Raw genomic sequence first — 27,356 nt, 5'->3', positions numbered from 1 at the left:
AATTACCTTCTTATAGTCGTCTTTTCCATCTTGAATATAATTCTCAATGTCTTTCACATAACCATGAATATTTTTAACCTTCTCTTTGATATCATTTATCTGTCAAGAAATATTTATTAAAAATACACTAGTTGGGACTGCGGCATTTAAGAAGATTTATTTCCAAGGAATATCTTTTATTAAGATAACAAAAACTTAATAGGAGAGTACAGTGAAACACTGGCTTGGAAGTTAGAAGCCCTGGGTTCCAGTTTCCATCACCAGCAGATTTTATCTGAAATCAAATTTTATGATCTCCCTTTATTACCTATGGGATTCGATTAAAAGGTCTCAATTCTCAACTTCTATTTTAGATCAAGAAGCAAAATAATTTCCATTTAATCATTCTAAAAAATTTTGAATGTTAATTAAGATTATATCACTAATATGAAAATACTATTTCATGTTTTTAATTTCATGTGAAATACTAGTGTCCAACATGGTGCTCTGAATAATAATTTTAACATATATTTTTGATAAGTAAATATATACATGAAATCTTACTTTATCCTGTGCTATTTTGTTGCTTGTATTTTTTTTGTTGATTAATTCTTCTTTCTCCTGCTGGAACTTTTCCAATGTTGTTTCCAAAGGGCTTACCTGCTCTTTAGCATCCTAAGGATATAAAAAATATAAGGTCTTATATAACATTCCATTATCTTATTTCAGGTGTCAGACTTCATAATAAAATCATTTTCTACGTACCAGGCTTTAAAAGTCAATTCATTCGCTCCTTCCAACAACCCTATGAGGAAGGTACCATTATTTTCCTGTTGTATTTCAGATGAGCACAGAGATGATTTGTCCAGGGTCCCAAAAGCCAGTAAATGAAGGAGCCAGGATTCAAATCTTATCCAGCTCCAGAGTCTTTCTTTTAACCACTACGCTATACTGCGTCAGCCACTGACTTGATTCTTAATCTACACCACGTACTCTCAATTATATGAGCATGTGGCTTCAGGTATAAATTTTCATGAGTTTGTAGGGGCCCATATCAGCTCTGTGTGACTGAAGAATAGGAAAGCTCTTTCAGTCCAGGTCTTTCTTTTACAGATGGAAATATGATCATAAAGTAACTTTTTTTTTCAATTATTCTTCCATTTTCTGTTACAACTGATGAATCATAATACACAGAGCACTAAGTATGATTCCAAACACAAAACCATGTGATCAAGTTTGTAAACCAAAAATTGAGTTAACAAGCCATACCTTGCCTTCAGCACAGACACAGCCAAATTATAAAGTTTATCTGCTTTTAGCTGCATGGGTAGTGGGATTTCTCATGACTTCTGCTTTTTAAAGTATTCACTCTCATTCTAAAATGGTATGCTATACACAAAACCATCAGTTTTATTCCAGAATACATCATCTTAATAATAAAAATCTTTTGTATGCACGTACTGCCAATACATTTAAAAAGGCCCAAATTTTAACAAAAGATTAGACAAGTTCATCAGACAAGAGATCATAAATTATTTTGGCCGAAAAAATATCTTAAAAAAAAAATATGGACTTCCCTGGTGGTCCAGTGGTTAAGACTCCGTGCTTCCACTGCAGGGGGCACGGGTTCAATCCCAGGTCGGGGAAGTTCCACATGCTGCATGGGGCGGCCAGAAAAAAAAAGACACACAAAAAAATATGGCTCAACATTCTGCTTGCAGGTTTCTACAGTGAGTGAGTGAGAGAGAGAGAGAGAGAGAGAGAGAGAGAGAGAGAGAGTGAGTGTGTGTGTGTGTGTGTGTGTGTGTGTGTGTAGATATATAGCTTTTTTTAAGGGAATGGAGTATGGTCTAGTCCACTTTTCCATGGTTGTGTAGGAACTACAATGTTCTTTCCTAGCAAAACAAGAAGTGCAAGGTCTGCATTTCCACCAACTCGATGCAAAGCCCCAAGAGCTTCCTGCAAAGGCGGCATGGAGGATCCAATCAGTGTCTGCAGCAGGAAAAATTAATGGTGCAAGAAAGGAGGGACTTGATGGATGGCTGGTAGGTGGTTCAAATTCTAGAAGTGGCCCTGCAGCTTCAGAACAGACATTTTCTCTGGTCTCAGGCCTGTGTGCCCTGACCCAGATGTTTAACCAACATGAAACTGGATGACAAGGACTCAGTTTGCTCAGAAGTCTGATTGAGTGCATCCTCCTTACCTGTTAAAAGTCTGGGTGAAATTTCTACACCACAGGTGCAATGTAGTTGATTAGAAGTTTCAGCTGAGGCTAGAGTGACAGAACTGCTCTCACTTATTGACTGCTTAGACTTGGGGACACCTCCCTTATCAGTACTAACAGGCCATCACCTAGACCCCTGAAGTTAATATTTTCTACATCTTCTACTCTAGTGTCAGCTGAAGTGTCTGTTAATTCTTCCATCTTCACTGATACAGATATGGCCTGATGAAAGGAGACCTGTTCACTCTGGGTAGCTGTAAGATGCTCATTTTGGGTCCATCTTTCAGAAAGGTCCTTAATACCTGTTTGGCCCTCAGTTACTGTCTTTGATTGACAGAAAACTTCTTCAGATGTGTTTTCTGAAGCTGGTTTACTACTAATGACCAGAAGTTCAGAAAGTTCCTTCAAGGCTGCTGTTACAGATGAGCAAGATTCCTCTGCTGACTCTACAGAAGGCTGACAACTGCCACAGAGACTTAAGAGGGGGGCAATTCCCATATTTCTTACTTGTTCCAGACATTTCAACATTACTTTCTGGAACCTGTAAATCCTGAGTGGAAATGGAATATTAAAGGAAGGGTTACATTTGATGTTTCTACTTCCATCAAGGGATTATCCAAGGTGAGATAAGATGCACCGACGTTCCTGACAATGGTATTCTGACTGCCTGCTAAATTAATAAGCACAGCAACTAGGAACTGTTCAACTATATCTACTTCCATAAGTGTTTCTGAATTTGAGCAGCCAAAGCATCCTGAAGATAGAATATTTTTCTCTGTTCCCGAAAGGTCCACAGTCTGCTGTAGCCTGTCTCTATCGTAAAGGAACTTTTGATCTTAAGCTTAGTTTGCTGAGGCTAAGTAGATATTTTATGGTAATGAAAGCATACTAGTACATTGACGTTGGTGTGCCCACACTTATTTTGGAAGGAAAGGGGTTTTCAAATAACAAACTGTTTTACTAATCAGAAGTCCACATCATTTGGCCTTATAACATCTCTACAGAATAAATATACGATAACCACTGTTCAAAACCATGATCCTCAAGCACTTTAACATCCTGAAATACCTAATGAATCCATAAAGGTAGAAACAATTATTTAGTATTATTTCAATGTAGGAATATTTTATATTAGGAAGTGGTTTGGTGTGGTGGGAAGTCAAATATCTTACACATCAGAAGACCTACCAGAAAATTAACCCTGCCTCCTACTAACTGTATGAATTTGGGCAAGTCATGGGATATCTGTAAGTCTCAATTTCTTTTCCTATAAAAAGGAGATTTAGTCACATTTATCAAAATGATACACTGAATACAAAATGAGACACTGAATGGTTTAATGTCAAAGTGCTTTATAAGCAATGAAAAATACAAATGTAAGGTAGTTCATTTTATACCATACTCTTAAGCCTCTGTTATTTTGTAATCCAAAACTACTTAAGAAACATTTACAGTAATTAGTAACAGATTCTAATCAGATTCTAACCAGATTTAATTGGTTGGGTCTTAGATTTGATAAATCTAGATGAGGGATGCCAAATGGGTTCCATTCCATGTGTCAACTCAGTGCCTGCTCAGTGTAGTGGGAAGTATTCCGAGACTACACCTAGGAATTAAAAAGAAAAAGTGCTATGCCTGAGAGGCAGTGTCTGTCATGGATATAGGATCTGTAGGTAAGACAAACCTCCCATACAAGTAGGAATCCTTATATGGAGTTAGCCAGCCACCACCAGACCACCTCTGGTAACAGGAAGTTCACTACTTAACCAGGCAGCCAGTTCTTCCTTATTACGGTCAATAAATCTTCTTCCAGAAATTTTTACCTATTAGTAGGAGTTCTATATACCATTTTCACTTGATCCTCCCAAAAACCATAGTTCTGGCCATTGCCCCAATAAAGAGAATTTCACATATTTGAACTGATTTTTAAAACTAATAGGTATGAATGTTTTTACCTTTATTTCTCTGTATAAGGACTGAACTTCAGTGGATAATTCCACAGTCTGCTCCTCCAGTTGCTGACGACGTTGTAAATTAGTGGATATCTGAAGTTTCTCTGATTTAAGTTCATTTGTTGTACTTTTTAGGTGCTGAATTTGTTCCTGCTGGTCCTGTATAAGCTTACGATTCAATTCAATCTTACTGGAAACTGCATGAAAACATAATGATACAGTGATTAATGTAAAGGTATAGAAAGTACTATAAGCAGCCTCATTCCAGTTTTATAGGTCTCTGTGGCATTCACAAAGGCTGAGTTTCTGTGGGACCCACCTACTGCAATAAAAATGCCACAAGAACCTGTCCAGCTCCCAAACCTGCTTGCTGTCCCCTCCTGAATAGGCAGATATGACTGAGAAAGAGTACAGCTCATTTGTTACTCATTATTCAAAATCTGTTCTGCAAAGAAAGGAAACAGAGGAGAAGTGATGCCTTTGAGAAAAGAAACTGCATATAACATGGACTGAAAGAAAGACTGTTCTTTGTCCGCATAATAGTTATAAAATTTATGGTAAAAAGCATACGCTGGGAATGTTGAAGTCTTTATAAGGAAACAGACTCTATTACCTGTATCTAATTTGTGTTGTTTTTCTTGTTTTTCCTGGTTTACTTGTTGAACAGTTCTATCCAAATCTAGTCCTTGGAGTTTAGCTGCTTGTTGTGCAATTTTTCTTTCAACATCCTTAAGTTCCATCTTAAGAATAAATCAAAGTTATTTCCTTTAAGAAACTTATGCCATTATTATTATTCAAAATCTTTAAGAATTAACTGCCTTTAATTACTTGTTAAAATCTAATTTATAACTGCTCTCAGATATCATTTTAAAGGCTAAAAATGAAATTAATTTTTATGATGAAATTAATTTAAATGATGTAAACAAAAGGAAGCAGACTAAAAAAGAAAAATAAACAAGACTACTTCTTAGTTCTCAGAACTTATGGATAATAAAATCTAAACTTAGGAATATAAATAAGCTAAGCAGTTACTCCCTGAGACTACCTGAAATTCAGGATAGGGAACTCTAAACACAATCTGTACCAGAATACTAGCTACTATCTTTAACACTCACATTTCATATTCAAACCACCATGAAACAAGTTTTATTCTGCCTTAAACTGCAGTAAACTTACCTGGAACCTCTCCATAATTGTAACATCTGTCAGACACACTTTAGCACTTTCTTCCTCAGGTATAATTGTACCCAAGAGTGTTTCCTGTTCTTCAATGTCATTCTTTAGGCGCTGTATGTCTCTGTTCACATTCTGCAGTTTGTTTCTTAATTCTGGTATTTCCTTCTCCTTCAAATCAATTATGCTTTGCCTTCACAGAACACACACAATTAAAAATAAGCAATCTAATGTTTTCTCATAATGAGATTGAGGTTATGTATTTTTGGCAAGAATACCACAGAAGTGATGTTGTATCCTTCTTAGGGCAACATTATCAGTGGGTACATGATGTCAGTATGTTACTCTTAGTTAAGATGGTGTCAGCCAGATTTACCCATTGTAAAGTTACTATTTTTCTCTATGTAATCAATAAGTATAATAGGAGAAATACATTGAAGAAAATGTAAATATCCTGTTTCTCCTCAAACCTCTGTCCACTGATTTTATAAATAGTACCTATTGACAGATCTTGATAGCAGCAATTTTTACCATGTTGTTTGCCAAACTGAAAGATATTTCACAAATTACCTGACCATACTCATCATAAGTGTCAAGACCATGAAAGACAAAGAAAGACTGTCAAAGACAAAGAAGAACTATGGTAGACTACAAGAGTCTAAGGAGAAATAACAAGTATATGCAATGTGGGAATCCTGAGTTGGATCCTGAAATAGACAAAGGATATTAAATAGAAAGACTGCTAAAATTCAAATATGGTTTGTAGTTTAATTAACAGAATTATAACAAAGTTAATTTCTTGATTTTGATAACCATATTATGGTTACATAAATTGTGAACATCAGGAGAAGCTGGGTGAAGGGTATATGTGAATTCTCTGTACTATTTTTATAAATTTTCTGTAAGTCTAAAATTATTTCAAAATAAAAAAGTTTAAAAAATGATGGAAGGACAGAAGAAAGGAAGGAAAGAAAATAGGAAAGAAGGAAACCACTCAGTCAAATGCTACATGGGTTTATGGTACAAAAGCTGTTAAACCCACTTTACTGCTGCTACTCCAGCTAATGAATTACCATCCCTATGGCAGGTACTGGCCCCACACCTATTTTTGTTGATACCTCTGAAACAATAAAATTTGTATGTAATCTTTACAAAAAAAGCTATTAAGCTTATTTCAGAAAAATCCCAAATTGTTAAAATCAAATTAGTATAATAAATTAAATTGGTTTCTAATGGGAGCCTTATAATAAACCAGAAACTCAAGGATTAGCTCTTAGATACTGTTATCACTTAATGATTTTTTTAAAGTCCATACTATGACCAAGAAATGCCAACCTGAATTGATCTGAGTGACAGAGACCTGTAATTTTTTATACCAGAGCAATGAAAAAATTCCCTGAATAAATATGAACATATCCAGATTATGAATAATTCATGCTCACATTACTTCCCAGTGTTATAGACCAGAAGTTGGTCTTAAGTTATGTACCCAGTACCTAGAAAGTGACAAAGCTATGATAGCCTAATGACAGTCAAGCATTCACTTGACTGGGACATTTTTGCAGAGAACTATAGGCATCCATTCAATTTTAACCCCTCTTTTACATTTTCACACACACACAAAAACCCCTTATTGATGTGGTCCAGGTTTTGGTGCCTTCTTTTCTGATGATTACCTAAGACGCTAAAATAAGTATTCTAAGAAACAGTAAAGATATTTCCTGAGAGAATGGTTACTGAGCTCTAGTAGGGTTTTCACTTTTGTTTTTTAAATTTTTCAGAAACTCAATTTTGTGACAGCATTTTTTCCAAGGGAATTTTATGTAAAAGGGACCAACACAGATACAGTACTGAAAAAAACCTGTGGGAAAAATATTGAGTTTTTATTTAAATGAGGTGTTATAAAAAATGAACCCAAGTCAGTACTAAGAAAAATGATAAACAGGTACATTTTCAGCTGAAATTTCATTCATGATGGTATGGGACATGCTGGAAGGGACATGCTATCACTTGCGTTGTATTTTATTGGTTACACAGACCAATCCTGGAACATGAGAGAAGACTAATACAAGAGTGTGAATACCAGGAGGCAGCGATCATTGGGGACCATCTTAGAGGCTGGCTACCACAAAGCACATCTTCTTGCATCTTCCCTCCCTTCTTTTCCTTAAACTCCTCTTCAGTTTTCCAGGACAACAAACCCTCCAGGTTTTTTTGCTTCCAGAATTTGTCTCACTTTCATCCAATGTATTAACATTAGATTAATTTTCCTAAAACACATCTTTCATTAAATCTCTTAGGATGGCTCCCCATCACCTAACAGAGCTATAACTAGGCCTGAACATAATTGTAGCTCTATCTTCCCTACTTATGTGAATCAATCACTACAAATAAGTTCTCAAACTCCAGATGTTTCTACTGCAGCACAGGTCTTACTCTCCTACTCTTTACACACACCCTCTCCCCTTTTCCTCCTCTTAAATAAGTCAAACCGCCTTCCCTATGCTTTACATCCCTCCTCCTACCCTGTTCTCAAAATCCTATAATCATTCTGTAGTCCACTGGCTTCTCTCTTCCTAATTAATGCATTTGTTTGAACCAATTAAGTACTTTATTAAGCCCAGCTTTCTATGTCTAATTCTGAGAGCTTTTCTCCTTACATAGACCATCAGCTCCATGAAGGTCATGTCTTATTGGTCTCTGTGACCGTCTTTGTGCTCTGGGAGACACCAAGGCAATCATCACATACTTTCTGACTTGATTTTATTTATAAATAGAAAATCATCTGAACTTCTTATACAAGCAAGGGAAAAATGAACAATAGAAATCATCTATGATTCATTCTTTTTGGAAGTGAGAAAAACATAAAAGTATAGTTTAAAATTCGTCTCTTGAGGGGAACTTTCTGGTACTTTAATTCTTTGCTGGGTTTAGAAAGTGACACATAGTTATAAAATCTATCAAAATTTCTGCCCTCAAGCCAAGTCTCAGGAATGAAACAAACATACACAAATTAAAGATTATATCTACCCTGTGACTAGTTTAAGAAACAAGCTTATCTTGAAACAAAATAATTCTTTCTTATCACATAAATAACATGAGATGAGCATACTGGCTTACAATCCTGACTTTAACCTTTATTCATTCAACTCTTGCTTACTGAATACCTACCATATGTTAGACAGTGGAATAGGTACCTCTTACAGTGCTGCTGTACAGGTACAGTAATGGCAAATCCCTATTCTCACCTCATGGGCACTAGTCCCAGCATTTCATCACGCCGCTTTTCTTTTTTCTTTAGCTCTGATTCTGTTGACTTGAGCTTATCTGGAGCAAGCCTCAGCTTAGACTGCAAATCACTGATGACTTCTTGTAATTCAGCTTCTGTCTGAAAAACTCTCTGACAGACAGGGCAACACGACTGGTCTTCATCCGTTAGCTGAGTAATGAATTGAGAGTAAACTGCCGTAGCTCCAGCCAGCATGGCTATTTAAAAAAAAAATAAATATACTCCCAGTAAAAAGAATACAAAATATAGTTTTGTCAACATGGTTATATCCTTTTCTGTAAATACATGATTATTCTTCTTGCTTTATAAACACACAATGAAAGAAATCAAAATTCTGATATTTAAGTCTTCCCAAGGGCACAATACATTCAGATTTGTAGAAATTATTTTCTGGTAACACACAAGTATAATAAAACTTTTAAAGCTTGTTATGTGCCAGAAGCTATAATCTCATTTACTCCTCTCTAACACCCTACACGTGGTAGGCAATTATTAATGAATCTGAAGTGCAGAAAGGTTTTGATAACTTGCCCAAAGTCACACAGCAAGTAGGTTGTAGAACGAGAACTGAAACTTAAGCCACCGAGCTCCAGAACCAAGCTTAAAAATCTCCCATCCTTAATAGTTACCTGTGAACGAAAATTCAAAAACATCAAAATGCCTTTCCTAATATAAAGTAGGTAACCTACCTCGTTGTTTTGAGGATTTTTCAATTTCTTCTTTAAGCCTGTCTAAGTCACTTTCAAAATCCTGGCTACCACAAACATCAAACAGTTTGTCTTCATAGCTGGACAACTTCTCTTCCTTCCTTTTTAGCTCATTATTTATATGATTTTTATTTTGCTCAGCTGAAGCCAGTTCCTTGCTAAAATAAGAATATGTATTACAATTTTAAAACATGAGAAATGAAAAGTGTGAGAAGGTAGATGCAAGACAAACTCTGCCAGAAAATATTACAAAGGTCTGCTGTGACCAAGCACTTTTTCTTTAGAAGTCATGGCAACAGTCCACTACTGCCTGAATCTACCTCTAGCACATGGACTCACCCTGGTCATATGCCTGCTCCCAGAAAAATGTGTACAGACAAAACCCTGCTTGGTTTTGCGGGGGTTCATGGTCTTAGATCTTGGGTTAAGAGCCTCAGCAAGGAGAATATGCTTGCCAGATCTGGAGGGAAGAGACAAAAAGGAGAACATTCTCCTAACTCTGTGTGGACCCTTTCACAACTGTACTTCCGTTCCCTCCTGTAAAAACTTTTCCTTTGTTCCCTCCTTGTTGCTGTCATCTACTTACAACCTGATCATTCACTGCCTCTCATTCATCAAAGACTTTGCTCACTAGTACAATTTATTTCCACTCCAACTCTTAAATATAATCCTAGCCAGCCTCCATGCCCACACATTTCAGGGGTTTTCAATTTACAGGTTTTGATGCATTAGGCAAGTCATATAATCAATTCAATGCATTATATTCAGCATATTTTGAAAAATTAAGCATAATATGTAGAATATATTGGAGTAGATTATGCGTGGTTAGGAGAGGTACTATTTTAAGAAATTTGTTTCAGATAAATGTGAGTGCACATGTGCCTCATCCTGATACTTCCCATTGTGAGTCACAGTAAAAATTTGGAAAAAAAATAACATGTAGATGATGCTCTCACCATCCTAGCCATTGAGCATTGCTCATTAAGATCACTATCTCAGCAGCACCAAACACGGTTGACCCCTCCTTGAAAGACTATTTTCTCAAGGCAACCCAGACATCACTCCTGTCTTGTTCTTACCCTGGCTCCTGGGGCACTGACTTTGCTTGCTCCTCTTCCTTTGCTTGCCAACAGTTTAAATGTTGGTGTTTTCCAGGAGTCTGACTACAATTTTTTCTCTTCTCTTTGAATAACTCCTTCAAGTTGACATGACCTACTGACTCCAATTATCACTTACAAAGCAACAACTTCTAATCTTCTGAACTTCAAACTCCAGTATTCTATTCCCTAACAGACATTTCCACAAGAAACACAAATTTAACATGTAACAAAAATATGTGTGGGATTTTTGACCCTCTTATCTAAGGACCACTCAAGGTGATATTTGAAAAGACTGATCACTTTTTTAAACTGTGGGAAAAACATAAAATTTAACATCTTAACCATTTTTAACTGTACAGCACAGTAGTGTTAACTATATGCACATTGTTGTGCAACAAATCTCTAAAACTTTTTCATCTCGCAAAACTAAAACTCTATACCCACTGAAAAACTCCCCCCCTCCCCTTACGCCCCTGTCCCCTGGCTACTCTGAACCTCCATTCTACATACTTTCTAAGAGTTCGACATCTTTGGATACTTCACATAAGTGGAACCAAGCAGTACTTGTCTTTTTGTGCCTAGCTTACTTCACTTTAAAATCCTCAAGCATAATATCCTCAAGGTTCATCAAGTCATAGCATATGAGAGGATTTCCTTCTTTTTCAAAGATAAACAATATTCCATTATACATATACCAGTTTTTCTTTATCCATTCATCCATCATTTAGGCTGCTTCCACCTCTTGGCTATTGTGAATAATGCTGCAGTGAACATGGATTAGCAAATATCTCTTTGAGATCATATTTTCAATTCGTTTGAATATATACTCAGAAGGCGAATTGCTGGATCATCTGGTTATTCTTTTCCTAATTTTTGGAAGAACCTCCACAGGTTTTCTACAGTAACTGCACCATTTTACACTCCCACTAATAGTGCACAGGGTTCCAATTTCTCAACATCCTCACCAACACTTGTTATTTTGGGTTTTTTTTCAACTTTTATTTTATCTTTTAATTGAAGTATAGTTGATTTACAACGTTGTGTCAGTTTCAGGTATAAAGCAAAGTGATTCAGTTATATTATTCTTTTTCAGATTCTTTTCCATTATAGCTTATTATAGCACACTACTATATTTTCTGGTTTTTTTGATAATGGTCATCCTAAGTGGTGTGAAGTGATATCACTGTGGTTTTGATTTGCATTTCCTTGATGATTAGCATCATCTTGAGCATCTTTTCATATGCTTGTTGACCATTTGTATATATTCTTTGGAGAAATGTCTATTCAAGTCCTCTGCCCATTTTTTAAAAAAATATATTTATTTCTTTATTTATTTGGTTATGCTGGGTCTTAGTTGCAGTAGGTGGGCTCCCTGGCTGTGGCATGCGAACTCTTAGTTGTGGGATCTAGTTCCCTGAGCAGGGATCGAACCCGGGCCCCCTGTGTTGGGAGCTCGGAGTCCCAACCACTGCACCACCAGGGAAGTCACTCTGCCCACTTTTTTAATCCGGGTATTTGTTTTTTTATTATTGAGTTGTATGAGTTCTTTACATTTTCTGGATACTAACCCCTTATCAGATATATAATTTGCAAATGTTTTCTCCCATTCTGTTGATTGCCTTTTCCCTGTTGATCGCTCCCTTTGTTGTGCAGCAGTTTTTAAGTATGATATAGTCCCATTTGTCTATTTTGCTTCTGCTGCCTGTGCTTTTGGTGGCATATCCAAGAAACCATTGCCAATTTCAATACAATGAAACTTTTCCTCTATGTTATCTTCTAGGAGTTTTATAGTTTCAGGTCTCACTTTTTATAAAGGAATATTTTAATCCTCTCACTTAGTTCTGCAAACTTTCAAGGAACAAGAAGCTCAACTCACTATCTGTTACCATTTTACTTAATTTGTAAAATATAGGAAAATCAAAGTCAATTAATAAGACATACCACTTCGCGACAATAAATGATTTCAAAACAATTAAAAGTGAAAGCATGAAATAAGAGACTTCTACTACATCTTCAAATGTTGTAACTACTTACTTCAATTTGGCAAGTCTGTCCCTGGTCTGATTAATTTCTTTTGATTTACTATGAAGCCAGTCTTCAAGCTGTTTTTTGTTGGGAAAATATCCTAACAATGAAGTTAATTCATCACTGTGCCTAGATTTTATTTTTCTGATTTGTTCATCTTTGTCAGCCTATAGGAAAAAAAAAATCGTTTAAAAATAAAGCTCAATATCTCCATGTTATATAAAGAACAAAAATAAATTTTAGATTGATTACAGTTCTAGGCTTAAAAAATAAAACTACAAAAATGCAAGAAGAAAATATAAAATTCCTTCTTCTTTTTTTAAAAATTTTGGCCATGCCGCACGGCTTGAGGAATATCTCAGCGCCCCGACCAGAGACTGAACCCAGGCCATGGCAGTGAAAGCACCAAATCCTAACCACTAGGCCACCAAGGAACTCCTGAAAATTTCTTAAACTCTTAAAGTGGGGATAGACTTTCTAAGCCATTAGAGAAAAGAATAACAAGTCTGATGATATAAAAATTAAAACTTCTGTATCATATATGATAAAAATTAACAGCAATGTACATGTGTGTTTGTGTGTATACACTTCTGTATTGTTATTTTTTTGTATTTAGAAAACAGTTTTTAAACTTGAAAGTCTATTTTATATTAAGTTCACTTAACCCCTAAAGTAAAAAGGCAATATCAACTAAATACTTCACAGTGTAACGATTATGAATGTAAGATAAGCTATTTTAAATACCACAAAGTATAATTAGAACAAAAAGAAAGGTCATACTTTGTCTTTGGTCAGCATCTCCATCTGGGTACGTGTTGCTGTATGATGATTTAACTGCTCCATCTCCTGGTCCAATTTACGCAGGGTCCTGTCGAGATCTGCTTTCTCATTTTGAAGGCTTATTACTTCTGTTTTTAGAGTTTCTACATTGCTGTTTTTCTCAGCTTTGCTTAGCTCACGTTCCTTAATAATTCAAATAAATGAACAGGTTTATATGTGTTGTGTTAAAATAATGACAAAGTGTATTAGAAATCAGCTACTCCTCAGGATGGTCAAAATATTACTGTTTGATTTTTATCCAACAACAGAAAAAGCAGAAGGAATAAAATTTTTAAGAAAGATCTTATAAAGTTATCTTACTATTTTATAACAGTAGAGACTTAGTAAATAAATCTGGAAGAGTCAAACAGGAGAGAAAAATGAAAATTAGTGCAAAATTAAGAAAAATATGCCTAAGTATACAGTTTAGTGACTCTTCAATCAATAACTAAGCATTTATCAAGTACCCATGTAACTCACTACACTGCCTGGCATATAGAAACTAAAAATAGTGTGATGTGGTCCCTGAACAGTATCTCCCCATCACAACAGGACAATACTATGCTAAACTGACAAAAATGTATGCTAGATATTAAGTTTGGGAGTAAATAGAAATGTTTAAATTATCAAGACGGGACCTGAAAGTGGCATTTGCCAAGCTTTAGGATGCTTATTTTGGTAATGGAGGTGTGAAGGACGGGAAGAGATTAGAAACAAAGAAGAAATTTTGGAAATTCATGAAAGAAAGAGGTGGACTAAGAAAGTTTCTACCACAGAAAAAGTGATAACACAGCAATAATCATATAAAATCTGTAGTGCGTGGAACCTAGAGGGAAAATACATTTTTTTTAAACTTAGGTAAGTGGTTCTCAACCAAGGTACTCATAAGAATCATCCAGTTATGTTTTGAACACATTTCTATGCCCCACTCTTAGAGATTTTTATTGGAAGGTTTAAGGTCTAAGCAAAAGGGTTTTTTTTTTAAGCTTCCTTAGATGATTCTAATTTTCAATCCACCAGGTTCCAGGAGCAGAGTTGGGTCATTAAGATATTCAGATAAATTCATTTTATGTGAGATTGATAGACAAGGTTGACATTTTTATTAAAATGCCATAATCTTAGGATTAGCAAAAGATAAAATACTTCTAAATATCTTACACCTTAAAATTATTAGATTGCTCAAATAGTATCTTACAGCTTTTGTGAGCTCCTGGTCCAGTTCAAGAATCCTGTCTGAAGATCCTTCCAACTGCTGTAATTCATACTTCACATTTTTCAGCTCATTCTGCTTCTTAGTTAGGATTTCTGATTTTAGCTCAATTATTCTTCCCAGTCCAGTTTTCTTATCCCTTATCTCATCTATCTGTTTTTGTTTCAGAGTCTCTTTTTCTGCAAAGTCATTCTAAATACATAATGAGAAGCATGAGCATTAACAATTTTTTCACTAAAAACTTCATTAAGAAAAAGTTTCTTTGATGCAAAAGTAACACATACACTCTGAGGAAAATATAGAAAAGCATAAAAAAATATAATGATCATAACCCAGAGATAATCATTATTAACTTCGAGCAAACTTTTTCTTTACAATTAGCTTTAAAAAGAAATTTTACTTAAAATCAAATAAAAAACATAGGTCTATATCTTCTTTGTACTTTTATACTTATAAACTTTAAAAAATTTGCTTCCATAAAGGTTCTTTTATTCTACCTCACAGCAAATTTTATCCTAACACTAATCCAAAAATATGACAAAATAAGGTCAATCCAAAAAGTAAAACAATTCAACTAGACAATCTGATACAAACAAAAGAAAATAACAGTATTTACCATCAGTTGCCTAGCGGTTTCTGCTTCCTTTTCTTGCCTCTCTCTCACAAGTTTGTGAAAATTTTTTATCTGTCTCTCACTGAATGGTCCATGCTCAAAGCCATCCAATTCTAGTTGTGTTGCCAAAGACTGAATTAATGAATCTCTAGCTCGCATATGTTCTTGATGACGATCTGCTTGTAGCTGTAGACGACCTTTAAAAAACACAATCAGTAATTCATCAGCTGATTTTTTAAAAAATAAAAGAGCAAGATCTCTTACATTCTTTGCTCAGTTTCCCCCAATGGTAACTATTGTATTGAGATGTAGTAAGAAATACATATTTGGTTTTTGTCCTCGGCTCCTGGTACAGAGCTCCAAAAACGCTTAGAATTTCTCAGTGACAGGGGTGAGAGGAGTATCTTTTGTTATTCATTATAAGTCCCTTTCAACTGTACCTGAGTTTATTCTAATGAGGTGACTCCTGGAGAATGGGACCTGGTCATCAGAGGAATCAGCTCTGTGATTAGAGAGTAGGAAGTTTCAGTACCCACCCCTCCCATTTCTGGGGAGGGGCTGAAGTCTGAGTTCAATCACCAATGGCCAATAACTTAATTAATCATGTCTACATGATTACTTCCATAAAAACCCTAAGCAACGGCATTCAAAGAGCTTCCAGGTTGGTGAATACTACATGGAGGTGCTGGGTAAGTCGTGCATGTGGAGAAGGCATGAAAGCTCAATGTCCCTCCCCCATACCTTACCCTATGCATCTCTTCCATCTGGGTGTTCCTGAGCTATATCCTTAATAAACTGGTAATACTAAGTGCTTCCCTGAGTACTAGGAGCTGTTATAGAAAATTACTGAACCTGAGAAAAGGGTTGTGGGAACCCCTGATTTACAGCCAGTGGTCAGAAGTACAGGTGCCAGACAACCTGGGACTTGGGATTGGCAGCTGAAGTGGAGGGGGAGACAGTCTCATGGGACTGAGCCCTTAATCTGTGGGGTCTATGCTGACTCAGGACAGGGAGTGTCAGAACTGAATTAAATTACAGGACACTTAGTTGGTGTTCACTGAGAATTGGAGAATTGCTTGGTGTGGAAAAACACACACACCTGGCGTCAGAACTGTTGTTGAGTAGAAAAACAGTGTTTTCTTTTAGTAATTTGCAAAATTATAGTATATCACAACCAGGATACTGACACTGATACGATCCATCAATCTTATTCTCATTTCCCCAGTTTAACTAATATCTGTGTGTGTATTATGTTCTACATAATTTTATCAACTGTGTTGGTTCTTATATCCACCATGACAGCCAAGATACTGAACAGTTCCAATACCGTAAGAACCCCTCGTGTTTTTTTTAAAACCATAACCACATTAAACTTCTTCCTGCTCTTCCTCCTACTGGGTAACCCTGGCCATCACTAATCTGTTCTACATTTCTAAAATTTTGGCATTTCAAAATGTCATATAAAGTGGAAACATACTATATATAATCTTTTGAGAGTGACTTTTTTCACTCAGCATAATTCCCTGGAGATTTGTCATTCATGCAGAAAATGTGTAATATTATAATAGGGAAAAGGACCAAGTAAACACCGTCTCTTACCCTGTTCAACAAGTAGTTCTGATTTTTCTTGATTGAGAAGCCTAGATTCTTTATTTAATTTTTCCAGTTCACGCTGACATTCTACCAGTCTCCTTTCTTTCTCCCTAACTGTTCTCTGGTGATTGTGATATAAATCATTTAGCTGCTCATCAGACCCTTGAAAAACCTGTGTAGAACCAAAATAAAGAGCTTTAATGTATAACAAGGTATCAGTCTGAGGTACAAAATATGAACCAAAGCTTATTCAATATCCTTCTTTTTAACATAAACATGGAAGTAGCACAAACATCAAGATTTGTATGTTTGTTTCAAAATATGACTGTCAAAATGGAATCAAATGAGGTTCATTATAATAATCTCAAAATTCTGAAGTAAAACAAAATTCTACCACCACAAACCTTTTCCATTTTCTTTTCCAGTTCACTATTATCTTTTTCCATTTGCTTCTTTCGGCTATCCAAAGCTTTAATTTCATTGTCGAGTCTCATTATTTTAGAGAGATTTTGTTCAATTTCTTTTAGACGATTCTGAAAATAAACAAACACCCTACATAAACAGAATTCACTACAGTTTACACTGCAAATAACTGAAGATAAATAACATGTCCCAGGACCAGGCACTTAGTAAAAGTGATCTCATTAATGGTAACACTGCTATAAAGGGAGCACTGAGAAACCGAGGATCAGAGACATTAAGTAACTTGTCCAACTCCTTACAGCTAGTAAAGAAAAGCAGGAATTTAACTCCCTTCTAACTCCAAAGCCCATCCCCTGCCCTCAACAGCTCCCACAAAAGTCATTCATTCATTGGGTACTTGGAGCCACATTATGTAAAGTACCACATTTTAAGAACTTAATCCTTGGAACTTCCCTGGTGGCACATCCGGAAAGATCCCACATGTCATGGAGCAACTAAGCCCATGTGCCACAACTACTGAGCCTGAGCTCTAGAGCCCGTGAGTCACAACTGCTGAGCCCACGTGCCTGGGGCCTGTGCTCCCCAACAGGAGAGGCCACCGCAATGAGAAGTGCACGCACTGCAACAAAGAGTAGCCCCCACTCTCCGCAACAAGAGAAAGCCCATGAGCAGCAATGAAGACCCAACACAGCCAAAAACTTAAAAAATTTTTAAAAAAAAGAACTTAATCATTAAAAGGCTAACTATTTAATTTATTTAAAAAGAAATTAGAACTACTGAGTGGACTGGAAACTCATGGTGCATCACAAGTGAAGTGTGACAAATGATCTCAGTGGCATGCTTCCAGGGACAGCTGGTTGCCTCATCTCCTAGGAATATGAGTGACGAGAAAGCCTATGAGCAGCAATGAAGACCCAACACAGCCAAAAACTTAAAAAATTTTAAAAAAAAGAACTTAATCATTAAAAGGCTAACTATTTAATTTATTTAAAAAGAAATTAGAACTACTGAGTGGACTGGAAACTCATGGTGCATCACAAGTGAAGTGTGACAAATGATCTCAGTGGCATGCTTCCAGGGACAGCTGGTTGCCTCATCTCCTAGGAATATGAGTGACCTGTCTCAGAGTCTTCCCTCCTTGGATACTCTTCTGGTGTTTGCCTCTACAATTCCAAGGCTGACCAACTCCTCTTCTAAGACATTTTTAGAACCTAATTTTTAAACTAACACATTATTACAGATATCAATTGTAAGCTTTCATAGCTGCACCAAAATGCATCCTCAATTTCAATGTCATTTGATAAATTATACTAATACCATATCTTATGATTTGTATATTAATAGGTAACACGTTATCACCAAAGAAACTTTACTTTGTTCACCAATGCTTCCTCAGCACATGTAACAAGTGTTCAGTATGTTAGCTGAAAGAGAGATTTGAAAAAAAATTTTTTTACCAATAATAACAGTCATAGCTATCATTGATCAAATGCCTGCTATATTGCAGACATTGTACTAGGTGCTGCCATACATTCCCTCTAATCATTATGACACTACAGGCAAACCTCAGAGATATACTGGGTTCAGTTCCAGACCACTGCAATAAAGTGATTATTGCAATAAAGCAAGTCACACAATTTTTTGGCTTCACAGTGCATATAAAAGTTGTTTACACTACACTGTAGAAGTGTGCAATAGTATTATGTCTTAAAAAAAAAACAATGTTCATATTTTGATCTCTTCCCATGAATCACGAATGTTCTTAATGGCATCTAGAATAGTCCTTTCCAGGAGGTTTTCAATTTACCCAGATCCATCACTGGAATTACTATCTATGGCAGCTATAGCCTTATGAAATGTATTTCTTAAAAAGATTTAAAAGTCAAAATGACTTCTTGATCCGTGGGCTGCAGAATGGATGCTGTGTTAGCAGACATGAAAACATGAATCTCATTGTACATCTCCATGAGCACTCCTGGGTGACCAGATGCATGGTCGATGAGCAGTAATATTTTGGGGAAAAAAAAAAAATCCTTTTTTTTTTTTTTTTTCTTGAGAAGCAGGTCTCAACAGTGGGTCTAAAATATTCAATAAACCATGTTGTAAACAGAGATGCTGCCATCCAGGTTGCTCCATTTATAGAGCACAGGCACAGTAGATTTAGCATAATTCTTAAGGGCCCTGAAGATTTTTGGAATGGTCAATGAGCACTGGCTTCCACTTAAAGTCACATGCCACATTAGTCCCTAACAACAGTCAGCCTGTCCTCTGAAGCTTTGAAGCCAGGCATTGACTTCTCCTCTCTAGCTATGGAAGTCCTAGATGGCATCTTCTTCCAGTATAAGGCTGTTTTACCTACGTTGAAAATCTATCATACAGTGAAGCCACCTTCATTAATGATCTTAGCTAGATCTTCTTTATAACTTGCTGTAGCTTCATCAGCACTTGCTGCTTCACCTTGCACTTTGAAGTTTCAGAGACAGCTTCTTTTCTAAAACCTCAAGAACCTCTGCTACTTTCAAATATTTCTTCTGCAGCTTCCTTACCTCTCTCAGCCTTCACAGAAATGAAGAGAGTTAGGACCTTGCTCTGGATTAGGCTTTTACTTAAGGGAATGTTGTGGCTGGTTTGATCTTCTACCTAGACCACTAAAACCTCCTCCATATCAGCAATAAGGCTGTTTCAACTTTCTTACCATTCATGAGTTCACTGGAGTAGCACTTTTAATTTCCTTCAAGAACTTTTCCTTTGCTTCACAACCTGGCTAACCATTTGGCACAAAAGGCCCAGCTTTCAGTCTCTCTTCACTTTTGATATGACTTCCTCACTGAGCTCAATCATTTCTAGTTTTTAGTTTAAAGTGAGAGACATGTGACTCTTCCTTTCACTTGAACATTTAGAGGCCATTATAAGGTTATTAACTGGTTTAATTTCAATATTGTTGTACCTCAAGGAGTAGGAAGGCCTGAGGAAAGGGAGAAAGATGGGGGAATGGCTGTTTGGTAGAGCAGTCAGAACACATACAACTTTTATCAATTAAATTTGCCATCTTATATGCATGTGGTTTGTGGCACCCCAAAACAATTACAATAGTAACATCGAAGATCACTGATTGCAGAACAGCATAATATAATAATGAAAAAGGCTGAAATACTGCAAGAATTACCAAAATGTGACAGAGACACAAAGTGAGCAAATGGTGTTGGTGGTATAGTGGTGAGCATAGCTGCCTTCCATAGTGAGCAAATGCTATTGGAAAAATGGCACCAACACACTTGCTTGATTGACACAGGGTTGCCACAAACCTCCAATTTGTAAAAAAAAAAAAAAAAAAAAAGAAAGAAAAAAAATGTAGTATATGCAAATATGCAAAGCACAGTAAAGCAAAGTATGCCTGTACATGCTAAGTAGGAGACTCAGAGGACTTGTATAAAGCCACATACTTAAAAATGGGAGATGAGACTCGGAGGCAGGATGGTATAAAAATTAAGACTACAGGCTCTGGGAGCTGGAATGACTGGACATCTCTATGTAAAGAAGTAAACCTCCATAGAGCTGATTCACTTTGCTGTACAGCAGAAACTAACACAACATTGTAAAGCAACTATACTCCAAAAAAAATTAACTAAAAAAAAAAAGGAAGTAAATCTCAACCTTACCTCACACCATATTCAAAGTTAACCTGAAATAGAGCATATACTTAAATATAACAACTCAGACTAGAAAACTTCAAGAAGAAAATCTTTGTGACCTTGGGTCAGACAAAGATTTCCTAGATAGGAAACAAAAAGCAAAAGCTATAAGAGAAAATTCTGATATACTGGACTTCATCAAAATTAAAAACTCCTGCCCTTTGAAAGCAGTTAAGAAGAAAAAAAAATTTGCAAAACACATACCCAATTAGGGCTTATATCCAGAATAATTAAAGAACTCTCACAGCTTCAATAGTAAGACCAAAAACAAAAAATACACACACAAAACCTATTGAAAACAGGCAAAATATATGCACAGACACTTTACCAAAAAAGATATTCAAATGGCAAATAAACACATAAAAAGATGCTCAACGTTGATTAACATTAGGAAAATGCAAATTAAAACCATAATGAAAAAAAAAGCTGCTCAGAGATTCTATCACACATTTATTTTAATGGCTAAAGTAAAAAGCTGATAATACTAAGTGCTGGCAAGGACAAAGCGCAACTGCACTCTTGTACATTGTTGTAGGACTACCAAACGTGCCACTTTGAAAAATAGTTTGGCAGCTCTTAAGGTAAAACATACACTTAACACACAACCTAACAATCCCACTCCTAGGGAGTTACCCAAGAGAGATGAAAACATATCTCCAAACAAAGACCTGTACACAGAAGTTTATAGCAGTTTTATTTGTAATAGCTAAAAGCTGATTAACAACTTGAAGTCCATCAACAAAGGAATGGATGAACAAACTGTAATATATCCTTACAGTGGAATACCCTCAGCAATAAAAAGGAATGAACTACTCATACATGCAACCACACAGATAAATTTAAAAGCATTATGCTAAGAAGTCAGACACAAAAGGCTATATAACGTATGATTCCACTGATGTGGCATTCGTTGGAAAAGGCAAAACTATACTGACAGAAAACAAATCAGGGATTACCAAGGGCTGGAAATGGAGGGAGGGGACCAACTACAAACAGACTTGAGAGAACTATTTGGGGTGGAAATGTTCTATATCTTGACTGTACTGATAATAACGCTACTGTATGCATTTGCCCAAACTCATCAAATCATATACTTTCAAAAGGGTGGATTTTACTAAATATAAATTATATTTCAATAAATCTGACTAAAGAAAAAAAAGTATCAGTTTAGGAATCAGAGAAGCCTGGAATCAAATCCTGGCTTTACCCCTTACTTCCAATGTGAATACCTGTGCCTCACTTTTCTCATCTATGAAACTTCACGGGATTACTGTGGGGCTCACATAATACATTTTATAACACTTTGATCAGCAACTGGGCATACAGTAGGCCCTCAATGAATGGGACCATTCACATCACTTGTGAAAAAAATTCTGTGTTCACAAAATATCTTTGAGCAATCTAACAAACAGAACTGGATTAATTCTTAAGAGCAATGAATATTAACACCTCTGTTATGGTACCCTACTTCTCAGAAACTACTCGGTTTCTATCAATGTTTTCACTGTATTGTGGCAGCATTAACATTATCTTGGGGCTTCCCTGATGGCGCAGTGGTTAAGAATCCACCTGCCAATGCAGGGGACACAGGTTCAATCCCTGGTCTGGGAAGATCCCACATGCTGCGGAGCAACTAAGTCCATGTGCCACAACTACTGAGCCTGTGCTCTAGAGCCCACGAGCCACAACTACTGAGCCCGCGTGCCACAACTACTGAAGCCCACGTGCCTACAGCCCATGCTCCGCAATAAGAGAAGCCACCGCAATGAGAAGCCCACATGCCACAACGAAGAGTAGCCCCTGCTTGCTGCAACTAGAGAAAGCCTGTGCACAGCAACGAAGACCCAAAGCAGCCAAAAATAAATAAGATAAATTTTTAAAAAAACACATTATCTTGGCTTAGATCTTTTGTGACATCTCTAGCTGCTTCATTCCTTAAATCCAGCCAGTAACTAGATGCTGGGGACTCCTTCTTTGACATCTGTGTTTTGGCTCGAACCCCAGAGCACAAAACACAGGCTCTCTCCCCAGAGCACACAACCTAGTAAAAGAAGCTAAAACAAATAGAAAGACAACAAAAAATATAGCAGCAGAGTGTTCAAAGCTTAGGTGTGTGAAATAAGACAAAAGAATCAGGCACTTGAGCTATAAGGTGCACAAGGATCATGAACTTATGTGTGGAAGAATAAATAAGAGGGCCAAAGGGTGCTTTTGAACTTGAAAACAAATTTCTCAAGGCATTTCCACTGAGGGCAAGAAAGGAAAATAGGCCTAAGTGGGCCAAGGTCAGGATAGGATGTGGTGGTATGGGAATAAAGTAGTTTATGAGAGAGTTCCTGAAAATGTAGGAAATCCGTAAAAATGGGAAAGCATGAATTATAGTGCAGTACTGAAATGGAGCTGTCTACTGGATGGCTGCTGGGAAGATGATCTGATTCAAGCTTTACGCTGAGTTCTATGAAGGGAAGAATTCTTTTAACTCAGAGCTAAAAAACAAAAGGACTTTGGAAGTCATCCACTTAATAAATATTTACTGAACCACCTGCTAAGTGCCAGGCACCAGGCTAGGCTCTAAAGATACAGAGAGTAAGATTAAACCCTTGGACTGGCCAAAATTAAATACAAATAAAGAAATAAACAAACACCTCAACGTCTGCTACAGCCTTGTTTAGAATCCTGGCACTGCTCAATAAATACCAGGTATTATTACTTAGCTCTACCCTGACATTATTTCCTATACAAATGCTCCATTTCAACTATGAGGATTTCCTTGATACTGTTCAAAGACAGCCTGCATTTTGCTGTCACCATATCTGTAATTACCTGTCTACTTAAGGTCAACAAAATGATACCCCAAATTCAGTCCTATGAAATCCTCTCTGGCCACCTCAGACTTTCTCTTCTTTCCTCCTCAAAGCTCTCACAGCTCTTGCCTTTTTCTGCCTTATATGTGCTTGTCATCTTTCCAACCAGGCTGCTCCTGAAGAAAATAAAATGTGTTCCAATATCTTGGTAACTACCACAGTACCTACACACAGTTATTAGAACAACTACTTCTAAAATATAACATACTTTTTCTCACTCTTATGTCTATTGCACTAAATTCTAAACCCATTAGGGTCTTCATAATCTGACTGCAAATCCTAGCTCCCACTCCTTTTACCTTGATTTACTTAACCAGGCTCTTACTCACAGTCCTGTTTTAATAAGCTTGTATTTGTGAATATGTACATATATACACGTGCATGTTTGTATACACACATGTAGTGTATTTTTGCAAGAAAACCCACCTGATCATAAGATATATGTGGGAGGTCAGACATGAGGAGTAGGAAGAGCATCTCTTACTTTTCAACTAATATTCTTCCATAATTTTTTCATTGTGAGCACATATTAGTTTTAAAAGAAAAAAATACAAAATAAAAACAAACATACAGGGACTTCCCTGGTGGCAGAGTGGATAAGACTCTGAGCTCCCAATGCAGGGGGACCGGGTTCGATCCCTGGTCAGGGAACTAGATCCCACATGCACGCCGCAACTAAGAGTTCACATGCCACAACTAAGGAGCCCTGGAGCCACAACTAAGGAGCCCTGGAGCCGCAACTAAGGAGCCCACATGCTGCAACTAAGGAGCTGGCAAGCCACAATTAAGGAGCCCGTCTGCTGCAGCTAAGACCTGGTGCAACCAAATAAATAAACAAATAAATAAATTTTTAAAAAAGATTACAAAAAAACAAAACAAACATATAGGGCTTCCCTGGTGGCGCAGTGGTTGAGGGTCCGCCTGCCGATGCAGGGGACACAGGTTCGTGCCCTGGCCCGGAAAGATCCCACATGCCGCAGAGCAGCTGGGCCCGTAAGCCATGGCCGTTGAGCCTGCGTGTCCGGAGCCTGTGCTCCGCAATGGGAGAGGCCACAACAGTGAGAGGCCCGCGTACCGCAAAAAAACAAACAAACAAAAAAAACATATAAAATAGCTTCTAGTCTGTCAATTTGATTTTTCCCAATCTTTATGGCCGAGATCAGCTTCTCCCTTGAAGGTCTTGTGATAGCTTTCCATTCCAGGCTATCACTTTTTTTTTTTTTTTTTACAATTCAGGTCTTTTATTTTCTTTACACCTATCATGCCATGAATTCATAGGGAATGGGTTCCAACAGTTCAGGCTCTTTTCCATTGGTTCTCACAAAGTGTGCTTCTCTGGGTGGAGAAGGCTGGCACTTCTGCTAAACCTAAGTACCTTTCTGCTTGGCTTCCTTCTTTTTCTGATCATTTTCCTTCAGACTGTTTCAGAAAGCTATCTTGGCTCTTAGAGTGCTTAATATGCTTGACATGCACACTAATTCTCTTGGCAAGAATCTTGCCCTTAACTTGCTTATTTATAACAATGCCAACAGCATGCTGGGTAGCACTGTAGACTCTTCCAGTTTTGCTATGGTAACATTTGTGGGGCATTCCTTTTTGAACAGCACCCATTCCCCTGACATCTACAATATCACTTTTGTAGATTTGCATGTATGTGGCCAAAGGAACACCTCCATGTTTCCTAAAAGGCCTAGAGAACATATAGCAGGTGCCCCTCCTCTTTCCCTTTGTGTTGGTCATTTTGGTGAATTACTGGAAGATGGTGGTTCCATCCCAAAGGCCAGGCCATCACTTTAAAAATCACTTTACTGAGATGGAATTCACCTACCATACAATTCACCCATTTAAAGTGTACAACTCAACATATTTTAGTATATTCAGAGTTGTGCAACCATCCCCCATGACATTTTCACTTCCAAAAAAGAAACTCTGTGCCCTTAAGCAGTCACTATTTATTCCTCTCTACCCACTACCCTAGGCAACTGCTAATCTATTTTCTGTCTCTATATATTTGCCTATTCTGGACATTTCAAATAAATGGAATGGCATCATACAATTATGTAGTCTTTTATGATTGGCTTCTTTCAATTAACATGTTTTCAAGGTTCTTGCCTACTGTAGCTTGTATAAGAACTTCATTCTTTTTTAAAGCTGAATAATATTCCATGTATGGATATGCCACATTTTATTAATCAGTTAATGGATATTTGAATTGTTTCCATTTTTTGGCTATTATGAATAATGCTGTTATGAACTTTCCTATACAAGTTTTTGTATAGATGTACATTTTAATTGCTCTTGGATATAAGATACTTAGGAGTAAAATGGCCAGGTCATATGGTAACTCTACGTTTAACATTTTCTTTTAATTTATTTATTATTTTAATTTATTTTTGGCTGCATTGGGTTTTCGTTGCTGCACGTGGGCTTCTCTAGTTGCGGTGAGCAGGGGTTACTCTTTGTTGCAGCATGCAGGCTTCTCATTGCGGTGGCTTCTCTTGCTGTGGAGCACAAGCTCCAGGTGGAGCACAGGCTCCAGGTGCGCGGGCTTCAGTAGCTGTAGCACACGGGCTCAGTAGTTGTGGCACACGGGCTTAGCTGCTCCACCATGTGGGATCTTCCCGAACCAGGGCTCAAACCCATGTCCCCTGCATTGGCAGGTGGATTCTTAACCACTGTACCACCAGAGAAGTCCCTATGTTTAACAATATGGTAACTCTACGTTTAACATTTTCTTTTAATTTATTTATTATTTTAATTTATTTTTGGCTGCATTGGGTTTTCGTTGCTGCACGTGGGCTTTCTCTAGTTGCGGTGAGCAGGGGTTACTCTTCGTTGCAGCATGCAGGCTTCTCATTGCGGTGGCTTCTCTTGCTGTGGAGCACAAACTCCAGGTGGAGCACAGGCTCCAGGTGCGCGGGCTTCAGTAGCTGTAGCACACGGGCTCAGTAGTTGTGGCACACGGGCTTAGCTGCTCCACCATGTGGGATCTTCCCGAACCAGGGCTCAAACCCATGTCCCCTGCATTGGCAGGTGGATTCTTAACCACTGTACCACCAGAGAAGTCCCTATGTTTAACATTTTGAGGAACTGTTGAACTGTTTTCCAAAGTGGCTGCCCCATTTAACATTCCCACCATCATGTATGAAGGTTCCAATTTCTCCACATCCTTTTCAATAATTATTACCTATCTTTTTGACTTTTAGCCATTCTAGTGGGTGTGAAGTAATAGCTCATTGTGATTCTGATTTGCATTTTCCTGATGAATAATGACGTCAAGCATCTTTTCATGTGCTTATTGGACACATACATATCTTCTCTGGAGAAATATCTATTCAGAGCCTTTGTGCATTTTCAAATTGTGTTACTTTTTTTTATTCGGTTCTTTATATATCCCAGATAGAAGTTCCTTATCACATATGTGACTTGCAAATATTTTCTCCCGTTCTATGGGTTGTGTTCTTGCTTTCTTGATGGTATAGTTTGTAGAACAAAAGGTTTTTCTTCTGATGAAGTCCAATTTAACCATTTTTTCTTTTCTTTTCTCACTTGTGGCACAGTCACCATCTTTTAGCTCTTAAAGAACCTATGTTCTAAACCAGCAACCCCCAACCTTTTAGGCACCAGAGACCGGTTTCGTGGAAAACAATTTTTCCACAGACTGGGGCAGGGTTGCGGGGAGTGATGGTTCAG

The 27,356-nt window shown here is 37.1% G+C and overlaps 1 protein-coding gene and 1 pseudogene across 2 annotated transcripts in view; both read right to left on the bottom strand.

Annotated features, from left to right (window-relative positions):
• The window catches only part of RAD50 (RAD50 double strand break repair protein), a 132,057-nt gene that overhangs the window by 62,118 nt on the left and 42,583 nt on the right, over positions 1-27,356 (bottom strand). For both annotated transcript variants that reach the window (XM_024118526.3, XM_024118516.3), the window contains 13 exons: positions 17,089-17,217; positions 16,691-16,856; positions 15,095-15,288; positions 14,464-14,670; positions 13,230-13,412; positions 12,459-12,616; positions 9,307-9,482; positions 8,577-8,814; positions 5,332-5,521; positions 4,769-4,895; positions 4,159-4,352; positions 544-654; positions 7-99 (listed from right to left, as the gene is read on the bottom strand). In XM_024118526.3, coding sequence (XP_023974294.1) covers positions 7-99; positions 544-654; positions 4,159-4,352; positions 4,769-4,895; positions 5,332-5,521; positions 8,577-8,814; positions 9,307-9,482; positions 12,459-12,616; positions 13,230-13,412; positions 14,464-14,670; positions 15,095-15,288; positions 16,691-16,856; positions 17,089-17,217 — 2,166 coding nt within the window. The remainder of the gene's footprint in view (positions 1-6; positions 100-543; positions 655-4,158; positions 4,353-4,768; positions 4,896-5,331; positions 5,522-8,576; positions 8,815-9,306; positions 9,483-12,458; positions 12,617-13,229; positions 13,413-14,463; positions 14,671-15,094; positions 15,289-16,690; positions 16,857-17,088; positions 17,218-27,356) is intronic.
• On the bottom strand, positions 24,511-25,644 carry LOC129392344 (60S ribosomal protein L21-like; annotated as a pseudogene).

Source organism: Physeter macrocephalus, chromosome 8 (assembly GCF_002837175.3).
Source record: "Physeter macrocephalus isolate SW-GA chromosome 8, ASM283717v5, whole genome shotgun sequence".
In the NCBI taxonomy this organism is placed as follows: domain Eukaryota; kingdom Metazoa; phylum Chordata; class Mammalia; order Artiodactyla; family Physeteridae; genus Physeter; species Physeter macrocephalus.
This window is presented reverse-complemented; position numbering and strand designations above follow the sequence as displayed.